The sequence below is a fragment of the Egretta garzetta genome, unplaced genomic scaffold, assembly GCF_000687185.1.
Source record: "Egretta garzetta isolate BGI_Z169 unplaced genomic scaffold, ASM68718v1 scaffold4, whole genome shotgun sequence".
NCBI lineage: Eukaryota > Metazoa > Chordata > Aves > Pelecaniformes > Ardeidae > Egretta > Egretta garzetta.
In genome coordinates, this window is record NW_009259329.1 from 2,173,562 (window position 1) to 2,200,336 (window position 26,775).

Consider the following 26,775-nt stretch of genomic DNA (forward strand, 5'->3'; position numbering starts at 1 on the left):
CCGCCTGGCCCCGTCCAGCAGCGGGCGGACAGGCAACGCCGGCCTCCGGCAGCGCGGAGGAGAGCCAGAGTTTGGCCAGGGCAGCGGGTTGACCTTCCCTTCCGTGACAGATCCCGCAGGGTTTATAGCTGTGCCAACGTTAGCAGCTCAAGGCTTAACCTGGGGGACAGGAGGTAGCTTGTGAAGAGCCAGTCTTTATCTTTTAGGGGGTGAAGAAGGGGATAAGACATTGCTGTGCGCATGAGGGAGGTGAGCTGGTGCAGCCTGATTTGAAACTGCTCCTCTTCATGCCACAGCTTGAGTCTGAGCATCCTTATGCTTGTGGTAATGAAATCCTGTGTCTGTGCGGTTGCTTACACAAGTAGTACCAGTGCCACGGCCGCAGCAGTGAGAAAAGTCCGGGCTGTACATAAAAAGACCTCAAATGTGTTAGGAAAAAAAAAAGTGAAGACTTCTCATCACCCACAATTGTGATGATTGACCCCTTTTAAATATTCCACAGCACTGGCATATGAAGGAGAGGAGTGGGAGATAATATGAGATTGTAGGCTTGGCTTGTCTGCACTGGAAAGGAGACCCTGGTAGGAGCAGTGATGGATTTTGGAGGAGCTGGGGGGAAACAGGGAGTGACTCAAACAGAAATAGCTTTCCGAGTGTTTCTGGTACTGTGTTTGGTTTTGCTGCTCTTAATAAATATGCAAAATTTCTGAATACTGTTTGAAGTTTTTGTGCTGTGGTTTTGTTACTGTAGTATCTGTGTGTCTTCTGTGTAAAACCACCGGAAGAAACAGTTCCTTCTCTCTCCCCTCTTAGGGGAGAGTTTTGTAGGTGGCTTTTCTTATTTGGCACCTTCTTTTCTTTTTTTTTTTTTTAATTTATAAAAATATAAGGTAATAGTTTCTCTTTGGTAAGGTAGAAAAAATAAACCCATGAAATATGGCTCTCGCACAGGAGCCATCAGAGATTGTGTGTTGTAGTTCTACCTAATGTTTACCTGTGAAATAGTTTAAATACCTTTTATGATTGTCATAGTTGCTGCTTCAGCCCTGTAGGGTTCCTGTAGAATGGGGGAAGGGTTCAGTGTGAGAGAATTGAAACGGTGCTCATAATTCTTTTACGATAATATGCTAATTTTACTTCACACTGTGAAAAAACAAACCAAACCAAACCTAAACATCGGTTGTTCATTTGTTCTGTTTTGGGTTTCTGTGTTTAAAGAAAACCCCAAGCCCACCAGAACTTCCTGTGTTGGGAATGACACAACCCCACCTCCCCATCCATCTATCTGATATTTTGTCAATAGAACCAGATACAGTGAGAAAGTAATTATAGGTTGTTTTTGGAGACAAAGAGGAATGCTTTAACAAGGAAGTTGAAACTCGATAATTCAGTGTTGCTGCGCTCTCGCATGGACCGTCTCTGTTTCAGAATGTGAAGTATCTCATCACCCTGCACCCTTCCAGTTTTTGGTTTCTGTCTCTATGCAATTAGGCGAGTTAGCAAAACAAGTAAACACCGGTCACCAAAGCCACTAGGACAAAGTTAAATGTGTTCTGAGTTCCTGGAGATGCCTGACCTGGACTTACTAAATACAGAAACTTCTTCACGTTCCAGTGAAACTCCTCCTCCTTCTTGAGGAGATTTATCTCTCGCAAAGTCACTCTGCTTTTTCTGGAATGCTGCAGTTGTTTGAGATGTTTCTCTGTCATTGCGTGGTGTATCTTTACATATAAAATCAGATTTTATATTCTATATTAATTATTCACATGCAGACTGTTCAGAACTGAAAGTTTTCATTGTCAGTTTGAGAGAGAGGAATTACCTTGCCTGGTGTAAGGGTGAGGAAAGAGGGGAAAAATTCTCCTTGATCTCTGAAGCATCAGACATTTGAAAACAGAAAAATGATTAATTTCACAAAAAAGCTATTTTGTCCGCAGCACTCTTCTGCTGGTTGGATTTAATAAATGGTGACTATATCCTTAGCATTAAAATAGTCCTTGAGCTCCTTGTATCATCAGAATCACTGTTAAAAGGTGTCCCTGTCTGAACTTAGCTGTTTTAATGTTGTGGGGGTTTGGGGGTTTGTTTTTAATCTGCCAAGAGGCCATGTGCTTGAGGGAAAAAGAAGTCAGGAGTTCAATTTTTGATTAATCACAGCATATCTGACTGTTAGTTGTAGCTGTTTGTAAATGACCTTTTAAGAGTTATTTTATTGGGCAGTACCAAAGGTCAGGGTCATAATACTCATAAGATCTGGTGAGTCATAGATTTGTCCTGGAATCCAATTCTGGAAGACATTTATAGGACATTGCCAGTGTCTGATCCACTGGAGGGTATTACAGCTGGGGCAGAAAATGTGTCTGCCTGCCCTTTTCCAGCTAGGTTCTTGCATCCTGTGAATCAGGGCTATGCTTTTGGGCATTGTAAAGTGTCGTCCAATAAAATGCTCTTAAGTTGTAAATTGGTTTCTGTGAGCCTTTGGGAAAGCCGCTCATTAATAAGGGAAGGTTTTTTATTATACCAGATATTAATTTTATTATCCTCAATTGTGAACAGGATCTTTCGTGATGTTTATAAGACTCTTGGTCTTAAATATTTCATTGCTGGATCAGGCCCATGTTTCAGTTAATCTGTCAATGAGCAATAGGTCATTGCTGGCACTGGCCCATGCGAAATGATTCAGAGGCTGTGACAGTCCCTGTAGTAAGCAGATGTGGGATAATGCGACGCTCCCAAAATTCTCAGTCTTAACTCCAAAGCTGTTGATTTAAGCCCAGAAACAACCATGGTGGGTTTGCTTAGTTTCCATGCCACGTGTGGTAGCGATTGCTGTTGTAGCTTTAGCTCTAGCAGTGGTGGTCCTCTTCCCCGGCCGGTCGAGGTAACCCAAATCCTTGCACCTTCTGGGGATGTAGACAGTTTAACTGGTGTTCTCAGCACTGGCCAGAGCTACAGCCCTTCTGCATGGTCTATGCAGAACTAAGATCCTTTGGGGGATCTTTTTTTCCCCTGACAAATCTTCTTGTGGTCCCAGTGAGGGAGGGAGGGAGAAGATGGGGAAGAGGGAGGGAGAGCCTGTGGGTGGCAGTCTTCTGAGTTTTTAGATCTGTCTTTCTCAGGAATACCTTCTGTGCCTCTCCAGTTTGAGATGAGCTTGCCCACATAACTGTCCGTTTCATTTTTGTACCTTCCCGAATTCTTGATCTCAGTAAGACTGAATGCCACCAGTTACTGATGGAACATGCAAAAATATTTTTCTTTGTGAGTTTTGAATGCACTAATGCTCCTTTTTTTGGGCTCGTCTCTGTGGTGGGTTGGGGGTTGTCTCCCTCCTATGATAGAGTGGAAAAAATGCCTCCCGTCTGTGTTTTCTAAGATTAGATATCTATTATTATTTCTATAAACCTATAATAATGACCCTTCATATTTATTTCTCCTCTCAAATATCAGTCTCGGTTTGTGCAGGTTCCTGTCACTTCTTCACTGTCCTCTGTCCCTCATTCTCTTTGCTGTTTTCTTGACCCCTGCAGTTCTCTAATGCCCTGTTGAGAGAGGCTGTCCAGAAGAATAAAGAATGCAAAGAGATCCTGCGTACAGAAAAAGGAAGTCAAATTCACTAGTATTTGAATGCTTGTTCTCATCCTTAATTGGACTGCACTTGGTTCAGCGCTGTCTGCAAAAGTGTGTTGAATAGAGAAAGCCAGAGCATATTTGATAAAGTTAAGGATGCTTATAAAATAGTCTGATTCTTCTGTCAGTTTTCAAAATTCTCTTGTGCTATGTGGTCAAAAATAATGCCACTGGGGAATCATTACGTTAATTGCATTTCGAGTTGTCTCTTAGGGGATCAAGTCGCTGAATTCATCTGCAGTTTTCTGAGGCTTTTCTGTAGCATTTTCCTCTGTTCCAGTATATTCTCTCCTGTTGTGTAAAGAGTGTTTCAGCAGCTTAGGAAACCAACACACAGCACTACTAGATATGTCAGCTGATTAAGTGAAAAATATCTACCGAGGGTGATATAAGCTGTTATCTTTAACAGCACAAGTGCATGGCTTTAAAATTGAAGTATATTTTAAAGTTGATAACCCTTTTACAGTTAGCTTGACAAGGTACCCAAGCTTTCGAAGTAGAACTGCTCCTACTAATCGGGAATAGGAAAAGAATTATCAAATCTAATTACTGAAGGTATGTAAATGTCAGGGAATATGAATGTCTGGTTACAGTTTGATAAAATGTTTATATGTGGCTACATTACACAATTCTAGATGAATGAAGTGGATTTCAAGAGAAGGGAGGGGGCCGTGGGGCAGGGCAGTGGCTGTATGAACACTTCCCTCCATCCATGCGCCTGTTCTGACCTGAAGAGAACCTGTCTGCAAGCTGGATTTGAATCCAATGCAGCCTGGTGTCGTGGAGAATGTTTTTCTATTTCCTTTTGTGTGGTGATCTTTGTCCTACAGTTTGTTCCTGTGTCCTGGGAGGAAAGGGGTTCCCATTGCCAACCAGCCGTTTGTTGTTGTGGTGTGTCTCTTAACAAGCTCTTCGTTCTCTGGTGATAGGTGGAGGCCTTATCAAGCCTGGAACACCTCATGTATTTGTTATCCTCTACATAGTTTTAGCAAGTGAATCACTTTGGTACCTTTTTATCATACATTTGCAGAGGCGCGTGCATTTGAAATGAGCTGTAGTGCCTTTTGTTGCATGGGGTATGGTACTGGTAGAAATATCACAAATAAGAGAGAAGTTATGGGAAATGATTGGTTTTGTGGAAGTTTTTTGTGTAGCAGGCACTCCAAGTGCAGTATTCTGCTCTTATTTCCCACACTTGTGGAAGCTGCGTAACGTGTAGGCATCTTTTGGGTCTGTGCACTCAGTCCTTCAGTCTTGTTTTTATATCTTTATTAATTTATTTGTGTTTAAGGCCAAGTAACCACTTTGCTTCTGTTCTCAGTTTTACTGTAATTCTGGAAAACACTTAAAAGTGAGCATTTCTCTAGGTTAGCCAGGAGCCTTAAAGCAGATCACCAGTCTTGGCGCCAGGCCCAGGTGATAATTCTGTTTGGATGAAGAGACCTTAAATAGTTTTTTCACTGTGCTTTAAGCATAAACAGGATTTTCCCTAGCAGATATGGTGTTCATCCTCCCAGTTTTGTTCTATTCCGCTTTTAACAGACGTGCCTGAAATATATGGGAAGAAACAAACCCTGGTTTCCTTTACTGAGCTGCCGGTGTCCCGGTTCTGCTTTTGATGAAGGATCTTACTTTATGGATGGCAGAAAGACTGCAGAAAATATTTGATGCTACCAGTTGCCATCCTGTTTTCTCAAGCAGTAGTTACTATAAGGGGGGGAAAAAAAAAAAGACTGGATTTTACAATACTATTAATGGGTTTATTATGCCTTTTGGGTGAGAGAGGGCTGCTTTAGTTCCTTTATCTGGAAACAGCTCCTTTGTGAAGCTAGAAAAGGCGGTGGTGCTCTGGTGGCGGTGGTGCTCTGGTGGCGGTGGTGCGTTTTGAACTTGGCTGTAGTTCATTCAAAAATAAATTGCTGCCTTCTTGAATGGTATCAATTTTGAATTGTGAGACATGGAAATAACCTTTGCAGACATGAGGAAAGCAGCACTCTGGTTGAGCGGAGATTAGGCAGAATACTGTTAGTGCATTGAATAGTGTCCCTTTGTGCTTGTATGTGTGAATTGCATTATCAATGATCCTGAGTCTTATTGAAAAAGCTTGAGTATTTGGTGTAACATTGAGAACAGGACATGCATGACAAGGATGCTCGCTGAAACACCTGAGCTTACTCTGCATCTCTTCCAAAATTCCAGTCTTTTGTGGGCCACTCTTCTTTTCCCTAGATGGGAATGACGAGAATAATTTAAGACTTTTATGTGTGTTTCAGATTGTGCAGTGAATGTCCATAAGAACTGCAAGAGTTTACTGGCTGAATGCAGCAGCATCAGACCCAAGGTGGGCTTTAAAATTTGCTCTTCTTTTACAATAACAGTGCTTGCCATAGTGAATTTAATTTAGTGCGAGTGTTTTAATTTGCTTCAGTACAGAGTCTTGCCCTACATCTTCAAGACATCAAATAGTTATTAACTTGTCATTATAGTAATTTGTGACAATGTATGTAGGAAAATAAAGTGAAACGTTTTACTGCTGTACTGAAAATTACTTACCATTGCTTGTGTCTGCCAGAGCTGTGACAGCCTTGTAAGAATGCTCAAACCCATCACTTTTTTTGAGAACGTCATTGAATGATATGGTACCTCTGAATTTCATGCTGCTGTATTTTAATAGGTTGTGCCATCTCAAAGCTGATGGAGGAGTGTGGGGGGTGGAGGGGGATTTGGTTAGAACAGTTGCTTATTATTTATAAGTTGAGCAATGCAGAATAAGTGATTTCATTTTTGAACGGTGATGAACTTTATATCTTGCTAAGCTGTTCATTTTTTATCTGTGTCACTGTGGTGCCTGTGATTGTATGTAAGGTCACAGGTTGGTTCCAGGTAGCTGTCTATCTGTTGGGGTTTTTTATTTTGGTATTGGTTTTGAAAATCATTTCCTTCTCCTTATACCTAATTATACTTGAGGGAGTTTTAGTTTGTTTTAACCTGCAAGTGTTGATGATTTCAGAGACTGATAGCAGATTAGGGAGTACTGTGAGGGGGGAAAGAGAGAGCAGAACAGCTCAAACCTGGGCAATCAGAGGTTAGAGGAAGTGCTTTCAGCCATTGGTGATTTAGAATGTAACTCTTTTGAGGGCAGAAATGTTCTTTTGGGGGTTTTGATATATACTTTTAAACTTCTCCAGGCAATGAGCATTTTCCTTTTAAACCTAAAAATTCACTTGTTCTGATGCTTTCATTTCCACTCTTTACCGTTCCCCAAACTTTCATGGTTGAATCAGCCCTTACAAACCACTTTTGAAGAGAGCAAAGAGGGAGCGGTAGCGCAAAATGACATGGGGAATGAAGTCAGAAGTGGGAACCTCAAAGTGAAGTGAGACTCCCAAAAAGCCATTTGTTACAGACTGTGTTCCGTATTTAATTTCTTTGCATCTCAGATAAATTGTATCTCAATGAATTGTAATATCCTAGTGTTTTAAGAACAAGAAATTTGTACAGATTAATAAAGATGCCATTTTAAATGGGCAGTCTAAATTTTGGTTGAAACTGGCTGGGTTAGTTTAGTGTTGTTGTTTCCATTTAGTTTACAAAGTGTAGGTGAAGACTCCACATAAATTATTTATGATCATAGCTTTAATTCAGCTGTACCTTCATTTTTGGTTCTGTTTCAGTCTGGTTTGTACTGGATGGGATTTTTATACAAAGTGTTCATGTCTATATGCCATTCTTCTGAAATGTGTGAAAAATCAAAACTGTCACTGTGTCACTTTTATACTTTTGGTATACAGCTTCACTTACAGTTAGTGCTATATGATAGGAAAAATATGATTCATTTTGGACTGAAAGTTTTGGTCTGTATGTATAAGAATATTGTATTTTTTTCCTATAGCAGAAAGATTTGCAGCACAGACCTTCTGGATCTCCACAAAGTTCGCCCCAGTGCATTTCCCCAGGTTTGTACTAAAGAATGATTTCTGTGCTCAAGGCTTATCTGTTCGATTGTATTTTTTTCTTTAATATGTTTTAAAGGCTATACACAGTGTGTTATTGAAGTATAGAAAAGGCCTCTTTTAATAAGATGGCTTCATTTTTTTTTTCTATTGGGAATGGCTTAGAGGCTCCTAGCAATCTCCTGTGTGTTTTTATCTTTTTATCTTTTTATTTTTCTTTATACCTTCTTGCTGTGTAACCTCAAAATATCATGGTGAAAAGGGATCAATAAGCTAGTTTTTCATTGATTGTCTATTCTCTGGCCTCTGAAAAGACTAGAACTGTGAACTTTGTTTTACATCAGATTTTCATAATTGTCTATTTAAAACTTGCCTGCAGCTAGTGGTTGCTAGAAATCTCTAAGACAAGCTAGTACTAATGGTCTGAACATAAATCTTGGCTGAAACAAAGTGGGAAAAGGGCTCTGGGAGGAAAAAAAAAACCAAGAAGAAAGAACAGTTCTGCAGCACAGGCTTTGAAATAGCTTTTTGCTACTGGAAAAGACCATTGCGGCCACAGGTGTATGATTTAAATGGCATTTTAATTTGTAGACGTTGTAAGGTCTGCATTAACAGAACAGGCTTCTTGGCTCTCAGGTGATTGACCGTGACTAGAGCAGAATTATTTTCTGCCTTGCATTTGGTCTGTTTGGTCACTTTGGCTATAAGAAATACAGTTGACAGGGACGTCTGAGTATTACTATGTGTGTTTTGTATGGTTTTGTTTAGGTATCATTTGACTTGCATTGCAAGGTGTACTGCTTTATGAAGCGATTCTTACCGAGAGGTAGTGCAAAGGGAATAATTGTTGTAAGAAGATAAGTGGCTGTTTGCATTACCAAGAATGGTTTTGTGCTTTTAGGGGAAAGTGCAGAGGCTAAAATAGGAAACAAGAAGGAATAATGAAAATAGGAAAAGTTGGCTGTAGGGCTTGTCGTTGAAACAGCTCTGTGGTATACACTCTGGTCTGGTGTGATAGGTTAACAACGATCGATACAGACTCTCAGCAGTGTGCAGACAGTGCTAATTGAACTCAGAAAATGGCTTTTTGTTGGTGCAGACTCTGCTAGGCAGCCAGTACTTATTTTCCATAGTCAAAAGCAGGAGCTGGAAGTTAAAGGAACAGCTAATAGCATGGGCATTGTGTGTCTTGACCCACAGGATAGCACTGCAGACTGCGGTGCCCAGCAAAAAAAAGCCAAAGGTGGTATATCAACATAAGAGAAATACATTTTAAGAAGGGTACAGACTGTGTTGGTTGTGTCCCCTCATCCCTCTCCCCATGTTTTGTCTCTGGAGATTCTTAGATTTGGCCTACCGTTGTGAAACAGAACTTTATGTTCTTGGCTTGTGGAACACAGAAAGGGAACTCGATGGCTGATGATTTCAATACTTCACCAAATGGAAACGGGAAGGCATTTATTATTAAGCCTTTTTTTAAGAAATACACCTTTACAAATCTTGCTAATATCTACTTAGTCCCTTCTTTTGTGACAATGGGCTTGGAGCTCATCACTTGGGGATGATGGAAGAGGTCTCAGTTTACCCAGTTTGTTATAGACTGAGAATGTGCTGTGTGTGTAGCCAAGAGATTTCAAACCCAAACAGGTATTGGGAAAGGTATTTCCAGTAGGAAAAGATGCAGTGATAGAACTTCTATTAAATGTCATTGATGAAACTTCCCCTGCAACCCTAATACGATTCTAGTCCACTGTTTTAAGGAAGATTAAGTGAGAGACAAGCCGGTACAGAGGATGGGTTATCAAGCAATGTGGAGAAACCTGTTTTATGAGAAGAAACAACTTTGATTTACCTGTGTTTGGTTGAGCAAGGCAGAAGTGGAGGGAGAGATGATTGTTAGTGGAGGTACACCAAGGAGTGCAGGCTAAGAAAGGGGAACTTTGCGGGGGGGAGGGAGTAGGCAACAGTGTTTTTACAAGGAAAGTTGTATATTGGTGATGCATAAATGCCTAAACCTTGGCTGGGAGCTGGAGACCCTCTTGAATTTCTACAACAGCATGGTCCTGAAGCAGCCTCCCAGACACGGTACTGGAAGAGGAGTTTGGTCTGGGTGTAAGACAAAGCTTCCTTGCCATGGCAGAGTCCTGGGTTCAAGGAGATCTCTTCCACTCTTGTGTCCTTAAAAGCACTTTGAAAAAAGGGCATCTGCCGACCTTGTCAGTGATAAGGTTTAAAGATTGTCTGACTGATTCTTCAGCTTTGACTTCCCTGAAGTTCATTTTTTAAAAAGATGTATTTTGTCTCCTGTTCCTTATCATTCATTACAGACATTAGTGCTAAATAATTATATCCATTTTTTATAAGCCTATTACAGGCTTCCATGTATTGTGTAATAGTGATTAAAGTTTTAAATATCTTTCCAGTTCACAGTCTGTCTAGATTTAAAAAGCATTAAAAAGCTGCAGTATTAAAATTAAATTTAGCTCTGGTATCTATTACGTTCAGTGTGTGTGCATGCAGATATAAATCACTGTGTAGCAATAAGCGTTGCAAAGAACTTGTGTTTTTTATGTGATCTCAGATTTTTCTCATTTGCCGTGAAATGTTCTGTGCCCTTATAAGGTAGGGTGTGAATAATTGTGTGTAGGTTCTGGTGTTTTACTAAAGGAGAAGATACTTTGCAATTTCCACACTAAATGGGCACAGTAGGGACCAATTTCCTGCACTTCAGACCTGCTGATTTAGCCAATACAGTAAGTTAAGTGGCAGCTTTACATTTCTAGAAGGATCACAGGTAGTATAAAAACAGTGCATCTCTGGGGCCACTTTACTGTGCCAAGTCTGAGGGCAGCCAGTAGTGAGCATGGGGAATACAAATTCAAAAAGCAGCGGCAGAAGCAATACAATTCCAGCTCATCCTGAGCTGTCTTTTTGTGGTTCCTTTTCAAGAAAATGGAATGAGAATGTTTTTTTGGACAATGAGCTCTTGACATCCAAGATCCTGTCTGTTCTCCGTCCGCATTCAGAGAGAGGCTTGAGAGCAGGCGATCTGCAGTGTACGCCTCATTTTCTGAGTACCAATTCAATTTTTGCCTCTCTAGCCGCTTCTTTGAAGGAGCAGCCCCGAAGTCTTCTCCTGGGACCGGATGGCACCCCAGTACTGTCACGGAATCTCGGTATGACTATCGCCCAAAGAGGAAATTCTCAGTCTTCACTGAATACTGCTGGAGCTGTTAATAAATTTGGGTAAGTAAACTGTTTCTCTTCTAATTTCACAAGCTTCTGCTGCCCCCCTCTCCCCAGCCCCCCCCCAACATGAAAAGAAAAACAATGACAGAACTAAAGCAAGAACTCACATTGGCTTTCAAGCTCAGAAGAGGTTTATTGAGCTTTTAATGCTGAAATTCCCTGAATAGTAAGCTTGTTTGCTTGTTTAAATCACTTTGTCTTTAGTCCCTCTGTATTATATCATAAAAGATGTCACATAAAACAGGGCGGTGTTTGAGTATCTCTGTCTAGATTATGGTTTTCATGGGTGTATTTGTCTTCAGGCTTGTTGAAATTCAGTAATCTCTTCTGAGCTCGGTTATTCTAGGTTGTGCTAGTTCTGACTAGTGCAGGAGACAGCAGTGTTTTAAATTGCAGGATACCTCAATTAAAATAGTAGACAAATTCAAAGCTATCTGCTGTTTAAAGTAGTTGTTTACTTTTTATGTGCCACAGTTACACTCCCTTCTCAGTGAAAGTGCCCTTTGTACTCTGAGCTGGCTGTGGCTTGTCACCAGGTGATGTCTTTTAAAATGTTATACCAGAAGTTATATACTTGCTCATGCTGCTCTAATTAAAACTGTAATATTTCAGTGATGGAGTTGCTAAATTGATTTGACTGTTTAAAGTTGGAGTGCAACAATAGCTTTTATATATTTGAAGTTAATTGCACCATAGCTTAGGAAAGATGCTTGTTAAAGAAGTTGGATTTTTTTTTTTTTGTCCAGCAACTTAAAAAAATATTAATGTTCTGTTTTGGTCCCTTGGTCTAATTTCTTTGGCCATTTAGACTAATTTCAGGAGACATGGATGAAGGGGATTCAGGCTTTATAAAATTTAAGCAGGCTTCAGATGATGTTGTCTCGCTTGCACCTTCAACAGCAGACTCCATTTTTCTGGAAGGTATGGAATTTCTGTGCTTTTCAGGATTTCTATGCAATTTCTTACACAGTCTTAAAGCAGCACTGAGATGTTTTTACACTTGTTGCTAACGATGGTAATGAGGGATATGGTGGGGAAACAATTTAATAATAATTGAAATCGAATGTGCTTTTGGTCTAGATGCATATTCTGTATCCCTCCGAAGTGAAATAGAAACAGATGCTCATGAGTTTGAGGCAGAGTCTTGGAGTGTTGCAGTGGAACAGTCTTATGCAAAAAGGCAAAAGAAAGACGTTGTAAAAAGGCAAGATGTCATTTATGGTAAGACTATTTGTTACTCTTATAACTCTTTCTATTTCGTAGTGCCACTGTTTTGAAACAAAGGAGAAATCCTTTTTATTGGCTCCCATTTTGACTCCTGCTTGGAAACTAAAACTGAGTGAAGATTTTCAAGTCTGTTACCCATCTTAGTGTGCCTAAGTCCTCCTGTTAATGATTTTAAGCAGTCCATAGTTTTTAGTATGCCTGTGTAAGCAGCAAAGCCTAGCTATACAATTAGGGAATAGTTCAATTGCAGCTGGGACATGTCATTAAATAAGTAGGGTCAGTCAGTGTTTGGTTGGGAGATGAAACAGGGCACATGTAGGAGTTTCACATCAGTGATTCAAAGACTGTGGTGAAGAAGAAGGTGGTGCAAAAGATGGTGGCCTTTGGAGCCTGCTCTTTTATATCTCGCTAGTCACCGCTCAGCATATTAATGACTTGTGATTTTTTTTTTTTTTTTCTAATTTCCCCTTGCCCAGAACTAATGCAGACTGAAATGCACCATGTTAGGACACTGAAAATAATGCTGAAGGTCTACTCCAAAGCCATGAGAGAGGAACTGCAGTTCCCAAATGCAGTCATCAACAAGCTCTTCCCCTGTGTGGATGAGCTGCTGGAGATGCATGGGCAATTTCTGCTCCAGTTAAAGGAGCGACGAAAGGAATCCTTGGAAGAAGGCAGTGACCAAAATTATATAATCCAGAACATTGGAGACCTCTTGATAAAACAGGTGTGAATTAAATTCTATCAATGTTGTTGACACTATTACCTTTCTAAAAAGCTGACGGTAGGGTTAAAGTTACGTTATATGAAGATTGATTTAATACTGGGTTTAAGATTATCTTCCCAGTGTAATGTGTGAGCACGGCTCCCAGGAACATATCAGGTCACAAATAATATGAGACGTTTGTTAAATGTTCTTTGGGCATGTGCATATGCATGTTGGGGGATATGCGACTGAGATGGTTTAGTTCTATTTTTCATCCATTCCAAAAGTAAAGTAACACGTTCCTGGTGTCCATCCCAACCGTGGCTCTTCTGTGTTTAATGCCCAGCTTCTTGGTTCTGACCTTTTAAAAATGCAGTAAAGATCCTTTGAACTCATTACAGCTTTAGCACCTGTTCTGGTATGGAGTGGATGCAACCATTTCTTTCATATATCGTGACCATTTTTTGCCCTTCTCCTTTTACAGTCCTCAGTCTTTTTAAGTGCAGAGCCCCAGAAATCCTTCTTAAAATTCTCATAATGACAACCATCATTTAATATTTAGTTATTTTGTGGTATTCCAAGCTCTCGGATGTCACACTGCATAAGTATCTCATTTCTGGTACAGAAAAAATTGAAATATTAAATAAGTATGTCAGAAATCAGTTAGCATAAAACCATGTGTCTTGCAGTGGAGGTAGGTTTACTCTTAATGATTCATGTCTTTCTATTCTTGTATTTCCAATTAGTTTTCAGGTGAAAATGGGGAGAGAATGAAAGAAAAATACGGTGTGTTCTGTTGTGGACACAATGAAGCTGTTACTCACTATAAAGACCTGCTCCAAAGCAATAAGAAGTTCCAGAACTTAATAAAGGTAAACAACCACCAGAATTCTCCTGTTCTAACTCTGCAAAATGTACTTGACCGCTTTAGGTTTTATTTTGTACTCGAAAATCTCTTAAATTTGAATGAGCAGGGTTAGAGACGTATTCTCTTTATTTGATGGGCTTCTTGTATTTTAGGTCTTTTGAGCTGTTTGGACACAAAGCCACAATTAGCAGATGTTAAATTTGAGGCAGGCTCTAAAGAACAGATAGGACTGGGGAACAGAGTATTTGTTCTATTCATGGCTCTATCACCGACTGCCCTGCTGTGTGGCTGTTTTGTAAATTGGCTTGATAATAAATTAAATCAATGATTAAATGCTGTTGATTAACTAGTACAGAAAAAGTAGATGCTCTTAGTCAAGTTTTGCCCAGTACGTCATCTTTCCAAAACCAGAAGATTGGCTCCAGGGTGGTTTGTTTATCTGCTGTACACTGTAATGTGCAATTAATAGGAAGGGCTGAAAAAAACGCGGCCAAAGTGGAAGCCTGTAACCTGAATCCAGCTGGCATTGCACAGGCCTAAGCATTCTCATTTTCCAGTCATCAGTAAGTGATCCTGTGTGAACTTTCCAACATAGCTCTATACTTGTAGCTCTTCTTAACTACGTGTCTTTAAAAGTGAGAACCCTTTACTTTCAATAAACTAAATAAGTGACCTGAGTTTTAAAACACATAGCCTCAGTCCTTGTAAAGAAAGATCTTGATACTGTGTTCTGCTGTCAGGATTGTTCCGTACCTGCAGGCAAACTAGTGGGATTCTGATGCTTTGCAGTCTTCCCTTTCTACACAGAAACGTGTTTCTGTAGATCCAGTGTATGGGTGAAGATACAGTGATAAAATAAACACTTACTCATTATTGACCCAATCTGGCTGTTAGGTGGTTGGGTCTGGTTTTAAAAATACAGTACTTTTCTATGTATTTAAGGACTGATCCTATTATCAAAGGCAATCAGTTAGCAAATAGGCAGTCAAACAGTTCAGATTTGGCACTTTCTCTGCTTGGCTCCAGATTTAGTTAACAGTGGTTGAAAATAATACCTAAAATATTTTCCAGTAATAAAAGCAAATTTTTTTAATGTTATCAGGAGCTTTGCTCTAGTAAAAGAGTGCAGCTAATCTTGTGGTGCTATGCCTAATTGTACAAAAATGTTTTGGGACAGAAAACATGTGAATGGAGAGGCAAGGGGGTTAGAAGAGCAATATATGATATACAGTGGATGTGATGAGTGTGTCTTGTTTTCTAGAAAATCGGCAACTGTTCCATTGTGAGAAGGCTTGGTGTTCAGGAGTGTATCCTTCTGGTTACACAGCGCATCACCAAATATCCAGTCTTGGTGGAACGTATCATTCAGAATACAGAAGGTAGGTTGGTTAAGCTTTCCTAGAAGCCCCACAGTTGTCTGCTGATCCTTTTTCTCCCGTGTTTTGCATGTTCTTCCCTCAGACAAGGAGGGACAGGCTGGTACTGCCTTATACCTGCCTTCTCACTTCTTTGTTAGCTGAAGATGCCGTTCTAGATGCAGATCCAGTTCAGCCTTACCTCATCAGAGGGTCAAGAGCAGCATTCTGTTTCAAGTCTGTAACCACAAAACCATAGTAGTTAAGCCTGTCAGTTTGCTAGAGATGTCGAGCTTTAGGGTATTTTATTTTATTTTTACACTTAAGCTCTTAGGAAATACTGTTAGATGTTCAATATGGAACCTTCATGTTAAAATATGTTTGGGTGGCTCATATCTTGCATTCCAGAGTTGAAATTGTGACTGACTGTTACTCTTTTCTCTTAGCTGGAACTAGAGATTATGAAGAGCTGACCCAGGCCCTTAGTTTGATTAAGGACACAATCACTCACGTAGATGCCATGGTAAATGAGTGTGAGAAGGGACAGCGCCTTAAAGAGATTATGCATAAAATGGAGCTAAAATCATCTGGGAAATACAAGAATGGGCTTTTCTTCCGGAAGGATGATATGGGACAGAGGCGGCTTCTGCTGGATGGGATGCTGTACTGGAAAGCTGCGTCAGGGCGACTCAAAGGTAAAGGACCAGGAAGGGGAAAAGTACAACTGGGAAACAGGATATATTTTTTTTTTTTTTTTTTTTTTTTTTTAGTAACTGTTTATTACTGATCGATTGAGTATAAAATGACAATAACCTGCTTGTTTAATAGGATATTGGAGGAAATAGCACTTGGTCTATTCTTGGCTTGTCCAATAAGCATCTCTATAATGGTGCATGATAAGTTCCTTATGCTGTTTGCTTATTATCTGCCTGATCTGCCTTCCAATTCAAGAGGGAGGTCTTTAGGTAGATGACAAAGCTTTGAGTCATACTGACTTAGTCTCCTGTGGAAAGGCATTATCTTGTGCGAGCTCTGGTTTCACACTTTGAAAAATTGTGTCGTGTCAACCCCATGACACCTTCACCCTGCATGATGTCTGCTTTGCCAGAAAATCAAAAGTGTCCATCAGTGAATATTTTAACAGCTTCATTGCTCAAGTGTTCAAGGAGAAGCTTCAATGGCACATAAAATGCAGCCAGGAGTAGGTGGTACAGTGAACGTCTGCAGTTCCAGAAGAATCTGCTGTTGAGGGAGACATTCCCTCCCGAGTGTTTGAATTGATGTGTAGGATGCCTATGTTTTCAAGCTTTAAATCAGTTCTACTTGAATTGTGCTGGTTCTGCATGACTGCAAGCTGTCTGTGGACAACCAAAGTGGAAGGCAGTAGCAGACCCAATATTGCAAATGTTGACATGCTATTATTCCCTGACCCACAGGAAATTTAAGTCGAGTGATTTTTGAGTCTGGACTGGTTTTTCTGCTTTAAAATCTGCTTTCCTCCCCCCCTCCCCCTTGCCCTGTTGTTCCTGTAGATATTCTGGCAGTCCTGTTAACTGATGTCCTGTTGCTCTTACAAGAAAAGGACCAAAAATACACATTTGCATCAGTGGTAGGTATTGTTCTCCTCATTTAATACATTCACTTAGAGTATGCATGAAAGTGACATTAACTACAGCCAAAATACGGCTAGAGAAGTTAGATGCTTGTTATGGTAGGTTCAGAAGGAAAATTAAGTTAATTAGCCAGCCTGATACTATAGAATCACTTTTTCTGAAGCAGTTCTGGTACTTGTTGAATCCCTCCCGCTGTCTCTTGGTGCAAAATAGTGTTCCCTTGTATCAGCTGGTATCTAGCTGCCGCATCTCCTGTGGTTTTCTGATGCCCTGAGCATGTGCTGAGATTCACTGCTCCTCCTTCCCTGGTGCTGTGACTTTCTCTTTTGCTGAACTTTGTTAGGCTGCTATTTTATACACGTTGTATATGTTAAACATGCTAGAACTGTGTTTTGAAAGGCACTTGCAAGTGAGGTCTGCTTCTGTTTGTTAATGTGAAGGGAAAGAATCTTCCATTTCAGCTAGGGGCGTGGTAACCGTGGTCATAGTAGCCTAAGATTTACTGGGGACAGAGAACTTTCCTGAAGTAAATGTAATAAGCACTAAATGCAAATGTAATTACTGCAGCACTCTCGAACACTCAGTGGATTCGCTTGCTTTTCTAGGGCATTTCCACAGGTATCCTCAGAGCGGTTAGTTGTGTACGTTTTGTCCTGATCTAGTTCAGTTACAGCTGTAATAGAACCAGTAACAGAGAAACTATTTTATGTAATTGTTTTCTTGGATGTATTTTTTTCAAGACATTAACATTAGAGCTGAATTCTAATGGCAAAAGCTATTTTGGTGACCTCAGGGCTGTAAAAGCCACTGCTTTTCAAATTAACCACCTTCTAATGCACAGAATGGGGATACTTTCATAAATCAGGATGGCTGGAAATTGTTTCCTCTTGAACAGCATTCGGTGAATCTTCGAACAATAATTCTTTTTATGGCATTGACTCTGATAGACTAATTCTGCCCTGGTTTCCAAAATGCATCTGAGCTATGAGCAGAAAAGCAAGTTCATGGAGGGGAAGAACATACTGTTAATGTACAGCATCTCGACTGTTGTGGCAGTTTTCCATATGACTGCCGTTGCTTTGAGACCTATAAGTAGCTTACATCGAGGCTAAAGCATTGTTCCCAAGAAATAAGAGCATGCATACATGTTCTTAGTCAGTGTAGCTGTTCCACTGCAAGGTCATGCCCTGGTTTATGGGTCCCCTAGTAACTTTGCTGTGAGCACATATCACACAGTTGCTTATTGCAGTCCCCAAAAGCTGATCTCTGCTACGTAGTGGGGTTTTTTTTTCCCTCCAGTAACATGCTCTGCAGTCACAGACTGATCTATTTTTTGCATCTTTGTATGTGTACAGTGCATTTGAAGTTTAGATATCACTTTGCCGTAGATAAATCAAGAAAGTGAGAAGAGCAAATGGATCTGCTCAGTGATTCTGTTTTTTCCAGTGACCTCTGTCTATGGCTTGAATTGCAGTACAGCTGCTCAGAGAAGTTGGCAAAACTTAGTGTTCCTGATGTCTGTTCATTTTTCTTATTGTCACTCTGGATTATGCTCTGAAAGGTCAACAGTTAAAAGGAGCTGTTTTCTTCTGGGGAGGATCTTTGTAGGCTACATATACATAGGACCTGTGCTGTGTGCAGGGTAGATAGGTTTTTAGTTACTGATCTCCCTCCTGACTGACAGCTAATCCAGCTAATCCTTAGTTATACAATATACTATCTGTCACCTTGTTTTATTATCCACAGGCCCTGATGGCACACTGTAACACCTCTGTGTTATGTTTTTATTTCTTTGGTAGCTAATGTGCCAACTTAGAACTTCTAACACTTCCTTTTCTTCTCTTCTTTCACTTCACATGTGTCATTAAGGGGTTTGTTTTCTTTCTCAAATTTTGTTTTTGCCTTTTTTTGAGCAAAATTTTTGAGCCTGTTCTTGACTTCTGGGACCCAGTGGGAATCCTCAGGTGTTCAAATTGATATATGCTTTAATATTCAATTGGGTATCAAGACCTCTTTGGTTTTGCAATGTACATTCTTCATTCCATGTTGTGATCTATGGCTGATCAGTAAAAAATGGCAACATCAAAAGTGTCGTGTGAAGAGGCCATAGCAATAAAGTTAGTGTTGTGACGTTATGGCATATGGTGGCCCTGTATAAGAAGCGAGACAGGGAGCTAGGAAGCACAAATCCTAAAGAATTTATATAATGTAGTGCAATAAATTTTATATTTTGTTTTACAGGACTCTAAACCACCAGTTATCTCATTGCAAAAGTTGATTGTAAGAGAGGTAGCTAATGAGGAAAAGGCAATGTTCGTAATTAGTGCTTCCTTAAAAGGACCAGAAATGTATGAAATCCACACAAGCTCGAAAGAGGAGAGGAATTCCTGGATGGCACACATCCGCAGAGCTGTGGAAAGGTAAAATACAAGCGAAAGCCAGAGGGCTTATTTCTTGCTCATCGGTCTTCTCTTCGCAGGACTCGTAGATGTAAATTTATCATTAAAATACATTTGACTATCCCTAACCTTTATTTGTAAGACTGAAGCGTGCAATTCTGTTTTGTTTATTGGGTAGAAGCCACTCATAAAGATGCAGTAAAAACCAGCCCAAAACTTTATTCTGGTTTGTTGTTTTGTTTTGGTTTTTTTTTTTTTAATAAAAAATTTGGTTCACTAACGTCAAATGCAGCAGGGCTTTGGAAGGGGAGGAAGTTGACGTGCAAGATAAACCACATGCTAGGCAAAAGCTGAGATGGTTTTAAGTTATCTAATATGCAAATCAAAACATGTATCTGTCTCCCCTGTTGTACAGCTGTCCTGATGAAGAAGGAGGAACATTTAATGAACCTGAAGCAGAGAGGAGGCTGGCTGAAGCAAGAGCTGCTAAGTTGAAAGATTTTCAAGGTAATGACTTAGTTATGTATTCCATGAACTGTGATTTTTTTTTTTTTTTTTTTTTTTTTTTTTTGGCTGTCTTGCTCTTTTATCTCATGATGTGATCAAGTTTCTCCTTCATAAGTCTTTCAAGGTATTGCAAGATTATATAGAAATAGTTAAGTTAAATAAGTCTTACGAAGCTTCGTATGCTCCATGAGTTTCCCCCTTAACTGTTAATTATATCTCTGCATTTGATGCTCTGACCATAAAATGAATAATAATCTTCCAAATTGAACATTGTACTCTGACAGTGAATAGGAAGGTGGAACTGAGTTTGTTTCTTCCTTCAGAGCGTTTGAACGTGAAAGATGAGCTGATTATGCAAAGTCTAACTGAGAAGCAACAGATTTATCTAGAAATGTCTGAAATGAATGGGTTTGAAGATCATTCCCAAGGATCCCGATCTAGGCTGCTGCTTCGGGGGGATATCTCGGAAAATCTGCAAGGAGAGGCTCTTTTGAAGTCCGCAGTGACAGAAGGTAAATGTAATGTGGGAATGTGTACACATTCACTCAGATGCAGGAGTGGGGATAAGCTCATAGGATCCAAGTACAGATCCTGAAAATCACCCTGTAATAACATAATACTTTTATGTAACGCTATTCAGACTTCCTTATTCTCAGAACCAACCTGCAAGATAGGTAAAGCCCGCCTGTGCTTTTCAGTAGAAGACCATCTCACAGCTTGGATTTTTTTATTTCTAAGGATCAACCAGTGGAGTCTTAGGACGAGTCTATTCAGATGGGTAACAGTGCTCAGATGATACACCAATCCTGAAATATAATACTATATGAGGGTTGTAGATTAAAATAGCCTATCTAAAGATAGTATATTCAGAAAGAAAATAAGCACAAACCTAGTTTTTATTTTGGAAAAAAAAATGCCACACAAACAAACAAACCCACTCAAGGCTTGGTAATCTAACTTGCAATCAAGGAAGAGGTCATCTTTATATGTGCAGCACTAACAGCTTGTCGTAAAGAGCTAGTGACGAAGGAAAATTCATCTGTGCTGCTGGAAATCTCTCAAACTGCTCGATCTTTTAATGTACTTGATAGTTTAATTTTTTCTTTTTTTTAAACTTGTTAGCATGATGCACTTGTCTCGCTGCATAGATGTGGCTGTTTACATGACATGTTCTCCTCTTTCCTAGCTGAAAATCTCCAGAACCTCATCTTCACTCACTTAGGCAATGGACCCTGTCATCCTGAAGATGGCTCTGGGTCAGGATTCCCCAGGAGAGCGGAGACCTTTGGAGGATATGACAGTAGTCCCTCAATTTCAAATAAAAGTAAGAAAGAAAAGATTCAGCATTCTGATGAGCTTCTTAGCAGTGTGAACACACTCCTACTGTGTTTCTTTGTACAGAGCATGAGATAAGAACAATGAATTAAGTGAGGCTCTAATAAAAGGAAGCTTCACCAGGTTCTAGGAGGAGAAGAAGAGCAGATTTCTAGCATGCGGTATTACCGTGTTGTATCTTTTGTTTATGATACCAACACTGGAGAGCAGAGTAGGGTGCTCAGTTGGTGTTATGCTAAGGGCATTACCTTAACCCGTACTTTCTAATTACCACAGTTCCACGCAGAATTTTAATTTTGTTGAAAAAGAATAAGCTTGACCTGAAAACCTAGGAAATTTGAATTCGGCTGCCTGCTTTTATTATTGAATCATTAAAAGTTTTTTCCACTTTCTTTTGTATCTGCACAGTCACTAAAGGATTGCTGAATCCTTAGATAATATAAATTGTCCTTTTGGCACAGATGTTTTATCAGTTAATTAATGAAATGAGTGGAAATACTAGATACTATTTACCTCCATTTTTGCTTCGTGCATTTATTGAAAAATAAAAAGGTCTTTATTTCACTGGTGGTTAATCTCTAGAATTCTTTCTGTTGTCTCTGAAGGGCTATATATCTGCCATGCCATAGGTGCTTTATACAGTATGGTTTCCATCTCCCCCTACCTCCTTCCATGCTTACAGTGGTGCTGCTTTGAATAGAGTTTTTCTACTAACAAGTATTCCATGTTGTGAGCTTGCAATTCTGGTAGCCACAGATGATCATTTTCGTGCATGCATTGTGGTTGCTTCACTTAAAATAGTATAAAGTAGTTTGAACTGTTTCTCTTAACCCACTCTCCTCAAGTTTTTACACTTTTTTTGAGCAGTTCTACTCATCACTGTTATCTGCTTTTCTGCATTGAATCAGCAAGGATGAGCCATGCAGTTGCATATCGGTTTTAACTTCCAATTCACAATTTTTTTCTGCTTGCTCTGTTATGCAGGAAGTTTTCACAGGCCCTGTGCTGGTGTGAACTACTCATACTCCACTCTTCTTTCAGGTGGTAGTTTTAGGAAGAACAGTGGTGGTGACCAGAGACAGTGGGACTGGAGGGGCCCTGCAGTCAGTTCAGATGTGCAACTCCATGACCTCCCTGCTGATGCCGAAGAAGGATCTCAAAACGTATGTTGGGCTTATGCATGATTTAAAAGCATTTCCTCATGTTCCTCTTCATAATAGTGGTGCAGAACAAATCTCACAAAGTTAAAAGTCATAATAGCTGGTAGGGCTGGACTGCAACAGAGTTCTGTCTGTCAAATTATTAGGCTCTGTTAAGGCTGTTTTATGGGGTGAGTTGATAGCTTGGCACTTGAGAGGCATGATAATTTGGGTTTATATTTGTTCATTTGATCTCATACCATTAACGCTAGCTTTAATCACCAGGCGTCCGTTTCAGCCTGGCCTCCGATTTAAATATTTTTGATATGTGTCCTTCAGCGTGTGGGAGCAATCTCTGCTCTGGTAGTAAATGCTGTTCCCTAATGAGATGAACCCTTCCAGCTTGTTCTGGCAGCACTACCAATGCCCAACAAGTGTCCCTAGCGCAGATGTTGGTTTTGTCTTTTTTACAGAGTGACGTAACCAGGCTGGATGACAGCAGTGGTTTTCAGCCCACTGTAGAGTCTCAGGTATGTTACTTATGCCGTTAGGAAATCTAACAGCAAATAGCCATATTATAATAATAGCATGCAAAAACAAAATAAACAAAAAAAATTACCCAAAACCTCAGGTTTTTTAATGTCTGTGGAACCACAAGCACATTAACAGCCAGTGCCTTATGACTAACACATTATCAATGCAGAAATAAAAGTCCTGTTTGGAAACAAAGATGGGTTATGGCTATGTAGACACGCATTTCAGAGAGCTAGCTAACTACTTTTCCTGCATTTTTGGAGGGATTGCATGTTCTCAGCTCACTGACAAAACCTGCCTCCGAGTCTCCCGTGACTGCCACAGCTGTGTAGTGGTTCAGTGCTGGAGCATGGGAGGGATGTGATCATTAAACAGCTCATGTGAAGAAAACTGGTGATGAAGATTGCTCCCTGGGATCCCAGTGAGATTTGCTGAGCACTGATTTATATCCGTGCAAGGACCGATACACTGAAATTCATTGTGCCTGCATATTGCTCTGTCGGCTGTTACTGTGTTAGTGTACTCTTGTAGCCAGGCTTCCATTGTGTGTGGTTTTGTACAGATACCGTTGATTGTGTTCACTGTTTAAAAAAAAGTCTACTGCACCAAAACAGAGCTCTGTTCAAGTGACTAATGTCTTTTTTTTTCTTTTTTTTTTTTTCTTTTTTTTTCCCCCTCCCCCTGCCTCCCCTCCTCTTCAGCTCGTCCAAAGAATACAAACGCTGTTACAGTTGCTGTTCAGCCTTCAGGTAAACCTCCATTTACTATCCAAGAGGTTTGTTAGGCATTAAATACAATAAAATTTATGCAGGTGTGGAGAAAAGCTACCTTGAAAATATCCCCTAAAGCTAGAGTGAAGTGCAGAATTTAAGACCTGAGACTCAAGGAAACACACTGTGTCTGGTATTTTGAAGGAGGTGTTAGATCCGTTGTCTTAAGTAATTGTTTCCTTTTTTCTGCCCACTTAAATGCAGTTCTTTTGCTGCTTTGAGCTCCATCTGCTCTCTGTGCTCATTTCTTCTTCAAATTGTTGTTGATATACACCTGTGTGTACGTATTAGTTGTATTTACTGTAACCTTGTAATCAGCAATATTTTGGCTGGTTGGATTCTGAGTAATAATCCTAAGTGCAAGAAATGTTAATTTTGACATATGTAAGCATAACTTACTTGCTTAGCCATCTTTAGTACTGTGTCAGTCACGACGGGCTGTACAAGCTGGAATTTAGATCTGCTCTTGAAGACAAAAGTCTCTGTGATCTAATCTGGTAGATGCTGTTGTCGTTAGTTTAGCTGTGTGTGTTTTTTGAACTCGTGTGCCTTATGCTGAACTTCTTATTTCCCCTCCAGGCAGTGATATCTCAGCAGGACAGCTACATTGAGATGCAACGAGCCACCATGGTAGACCGGGAGAAGCAATACCGGCTGCAGTCAACACGAGGCAATCTGCTGCTAGAGCAGGAGAAACAGCGGAACTTTGAAAAACAGAGGGAAGAACTGATGAATGTACAGAAACTTCAGAGCCAGCTGAAGCTGGAGCAGACACGCCTGGAACGGGAAAGGAGTCGGCAGCAAAGGGAATTTGAAAGCACAGAAGCCCAGCTGCAGGAGCGTGAAGAGGAGACTCGGCAGCTGAGAGAGAAGTTGCATCAGGAGAGGGAAGAACTCGAGAGGCAGCGAGAGGCCTATCAGCATGACCTAGAGAGGTTGCGGGAAGCTCAGAGAGCAGTCGAGAAAGAGAAGGAGCGCCTAGATCAGCTAAGGAAGCTGAAGAAGCAGAACACAGTGTCAGGCACGTTCTCCCCAGAAATGGGACAGGTGAGGAATTAGTTTTCTTGGTGTTTTATTTCTGTTAACCCGCTTGCCTCTGAATGAAGGTTGCCCTTTTTGCAGCACTAACCCATGTTTGCTTTTTACCTGGCTCCTTGAACCACCATCTGAAATAGCTGGTGGTGGCTACCATCAGAGAGATCAGAGCTTGGCAGCTCCCCAGTGTCTGTGAAATTCCACCCAGACACTTGGTAATGAGAGTATTTTTTAAAAAGACAGAAATGGAGAATAAGTTATTTTTGAACATGACTGAGGAATTTTTTTTTTTTAATACAGGAACTGCCCTGCTGTGGGCAGGTGATTGCAGGTGTGCTACATTGGTAGCATTTTGCACAGTTGATTTCTAAAAACACTTCTTATATGTCAAAATGTGAATTTTGGGGTCTGATTAAATTGGCTCATTTGTTACTATCTGAAGGTCCTGCTTTCTCTCCATCCTATCACCTAGCACAGTCTGCTCTTGCATCCCTTTGCTAGGTGCAGTATTAAGCAGTCTGGAGCTGCTGAGGTTCTTTTCAGTGTTTGAGGACTTAGAGCCTTGCTCTTTCTATTTGCCAGCATGCTTTAGGCTTCACCTAACCTGTTACATTAGACCTTACATTACACTAGAAAGCGCTTTATGCTCTCAGGGCTGAGGGTGGTCTCTCCTCGTCGTATCTGAGCGGGTAAAAATACCCATTTGACTTAAAATGCCTTTTTCCTCACGTAGAACCAGATGCTAGGGCATTCTCATAGCTTCAATGGAGAAGGGGTGGAACCATCTCCACCTGTCTTGAAAACCTCTGTGAGAGTGAGCGTCTCCGGGATGGATTACCTGGAACGGCCAGACCTGGCTCGTAGGGACAGTACCACCCTGGAGAATCGTCCAGCTCTTGCACTGAAGAATGAAGTGCCAATACATCTCCTGAGCGCAACTAATCAGATACAGAAACCAGCTGCAGTCCAGCAGCAGATTCCAACTAAGCTGGCGACTTTTACAAAAGGAAGCAAAGAGAAAGGTGGGAAGAACAAAGCATCTCATAGGACGGACAGTTCAGGTGAGTGTGTTTAAATGCATTTCTGATCTCTGCCAGCCTCACAGGGAGACAGAACACTGTAGTTTAAACCTCCGACCACCCATGTGGAACCAGGAATTAGTATGCTACAGATTGTTGGTGTGCTTACCGCAGTTAGTAGGCTCTTAAAATCCTGAAGTTTGAGTTACGTGTGTCCACTATTTAAATTGGAAATACAGCCCAAAGGGATAATGTTGAAAATGGAGTTCTGTAATCCAACAGAACAGAATGACGGTGAGAGTTTGTAAACATGGATGTAAAATCTTCTTGCCTAACTGTAGTGTTAAAGGGAAATAGCAAATGTTTTGCTTGTTCTGCATGAGTGGAATGTTCTGAGGCTGGCTTAATCTTTTTTTGCTATCTGTCCAGAGTTGTAAGGACATTGAATGCAATGCCTTTCTTAGCACCAGTCAGTCATTAAATACAGATTTCCACACCAGAATTGAGATGCTGTGTGTGTTGTAGAGTTGAAAGGGTCTAATTTTGTCAGAAATAGAAGCAAGTAAAAATACGGTCACCCCGTCATGGTGTAATTTCTGCTGCTAACTGCTAGGTACTAAAGTAGTGATCTTTGCCAATGACAGATGCAGCAAAAACCACTTTTTCTCTACCACTTAAAATAGCCTTACATGCCAGCTCAGGAGAATGGCCTATAATTTGAAGTTACAAAATTATCTTTTTAGCTTTGTATAGGATTCAGACTTGGCAAGCTTACCCGTCACTTGGGCCTACACTGCTATAGTGGACTCGGGGAAGGGAGGGGGGAAAGTCTTTTGCACATTGTAGAAACATCTGTCTCTGTCATGCCTAAAGTTTAGTACAATTACAAACTTGCTTATGTTTTTGCACATAAATGAAGCCTAATATCCTCTTACCCTGAATACCAAATGCTGGTAAATGGCAAAATAAAACTCTAATACCACATCTCCTCAACTCTTATTTTATAATAGCTCTTACATAATGATCTCTGCAGTGGAAATGCACTTAATGGTGTTTTTCTGGAATTTATATGGAAGGTATAAAACACAAATATATTGGTCTCTATTCTCTCACGAGCATTAGTGGGATGCATGCTTGTTATCCCCATATGTAGATCTTAGAATAAAATGGAACAAGACTTTCTGTACCAGAGGCAAAATACTGTGTATTGAGTTTGGGTTTTGTGACATGTAAGGAATGCGTGCTGAGAGGAGTTCTTTGGGTGCAGAGCAACCGTTTCATGAATTGCTTTTATTGTTGAAATTGAGAAACTGGCAAGCCATAGCAGCAGAATCAATGCACTCTGCTGCAGAGCAGCTGTGAGACAGATGGAGAGCAGAGACAAAAGTTCATCACAGTTCTGCATGTTAAAAGTACGCAAATAGCCACCGCTATTT

At 40.4% G+C, this 26,775-nt stretch overlaps 1 protein-coding gene across 3 annotated transcripts in view; it reads left to right on the forward strand.

Moving 5' to 3' along the window:
• ARHGEF18 (Rho/Rac guanine nucleotide exchange factor 18) overlaps window positions 1-26,775 on the forward strand; it is a 50,155-nt gene that overhangs the window by 21,589 nt on the left and 1,791 nt on the right. For 2 of the 3 annotated variants that reach the window (XM_035892285.1, XM_035892287.1), the window contains exons 11-29: window positions 5,904-5,971; window positions 7,523-7,586; window positions 10,685-10,829; window positions 11,641-11,753; window positions 11,913-12,053; window positions 12,536-12,786; window positions 13,512-13,637; window positions 14,895-15,012; window positions 15,435-15,683; window positions 16,521-16,597; window positions 18,843-19,021; window positions 19,416-19,507; window positions 19,831-20,019; window positions 20,694-20,831; window positions 21,884-22,005; window positions 22,455-22,511; window positions 23,217-23,264; window positions 23,865-24,332; window positions 25,054-25,381. In XM_035892285.1, coding sequence (XP_035748178.1) covers window positions 5,904-5,971; window positions 7,523-7,586; window positions 10,685-10,829; window positions 11,641-11,753; window positions 11,913-12,053; window positions 12,536-12,786; window positions 13,512-13,637; window positions 14,895-15,012; window positions 15,435-15,683; window positions 16,521-16,597; window positions 18,843-19,021; window positions 19,416-19,507; window positions 19,831-20,019; window positions 20,694-20,831; window positions 21,884-22,005; window positions 22,455-22,511; window positions 23,217-23,264; window positions 23,865-24,332; window positions 25,054-25,381 — 2,973 coding nt within the window. The remainder of the gene's footprint in view (window positions 1-5,903; window positions 5,972-7,522; window positions 7,587-10,684; window positions 10,830-11,640; window positions 11,754-11,912; window positions 12,054-12,535; window positions 12,787-13,511; window positions 13,638-14,894; window positions 15,013-15,434; window positions 15,684-16,520; window positions 16,598-18,842; window positions 19,022-19,415; window positions 19,508-19,830; window positions 20,020-20,693; window positions 20,832-21,883; window positions 22,006-22,454; window positions 22,512-23,216; window positions 23,265-23,864; window positions 24,333-25,053; window positions 25,382-26,775) is intronic. The other variant, XM_035892286.1, reaches the window with a different exon arrangement.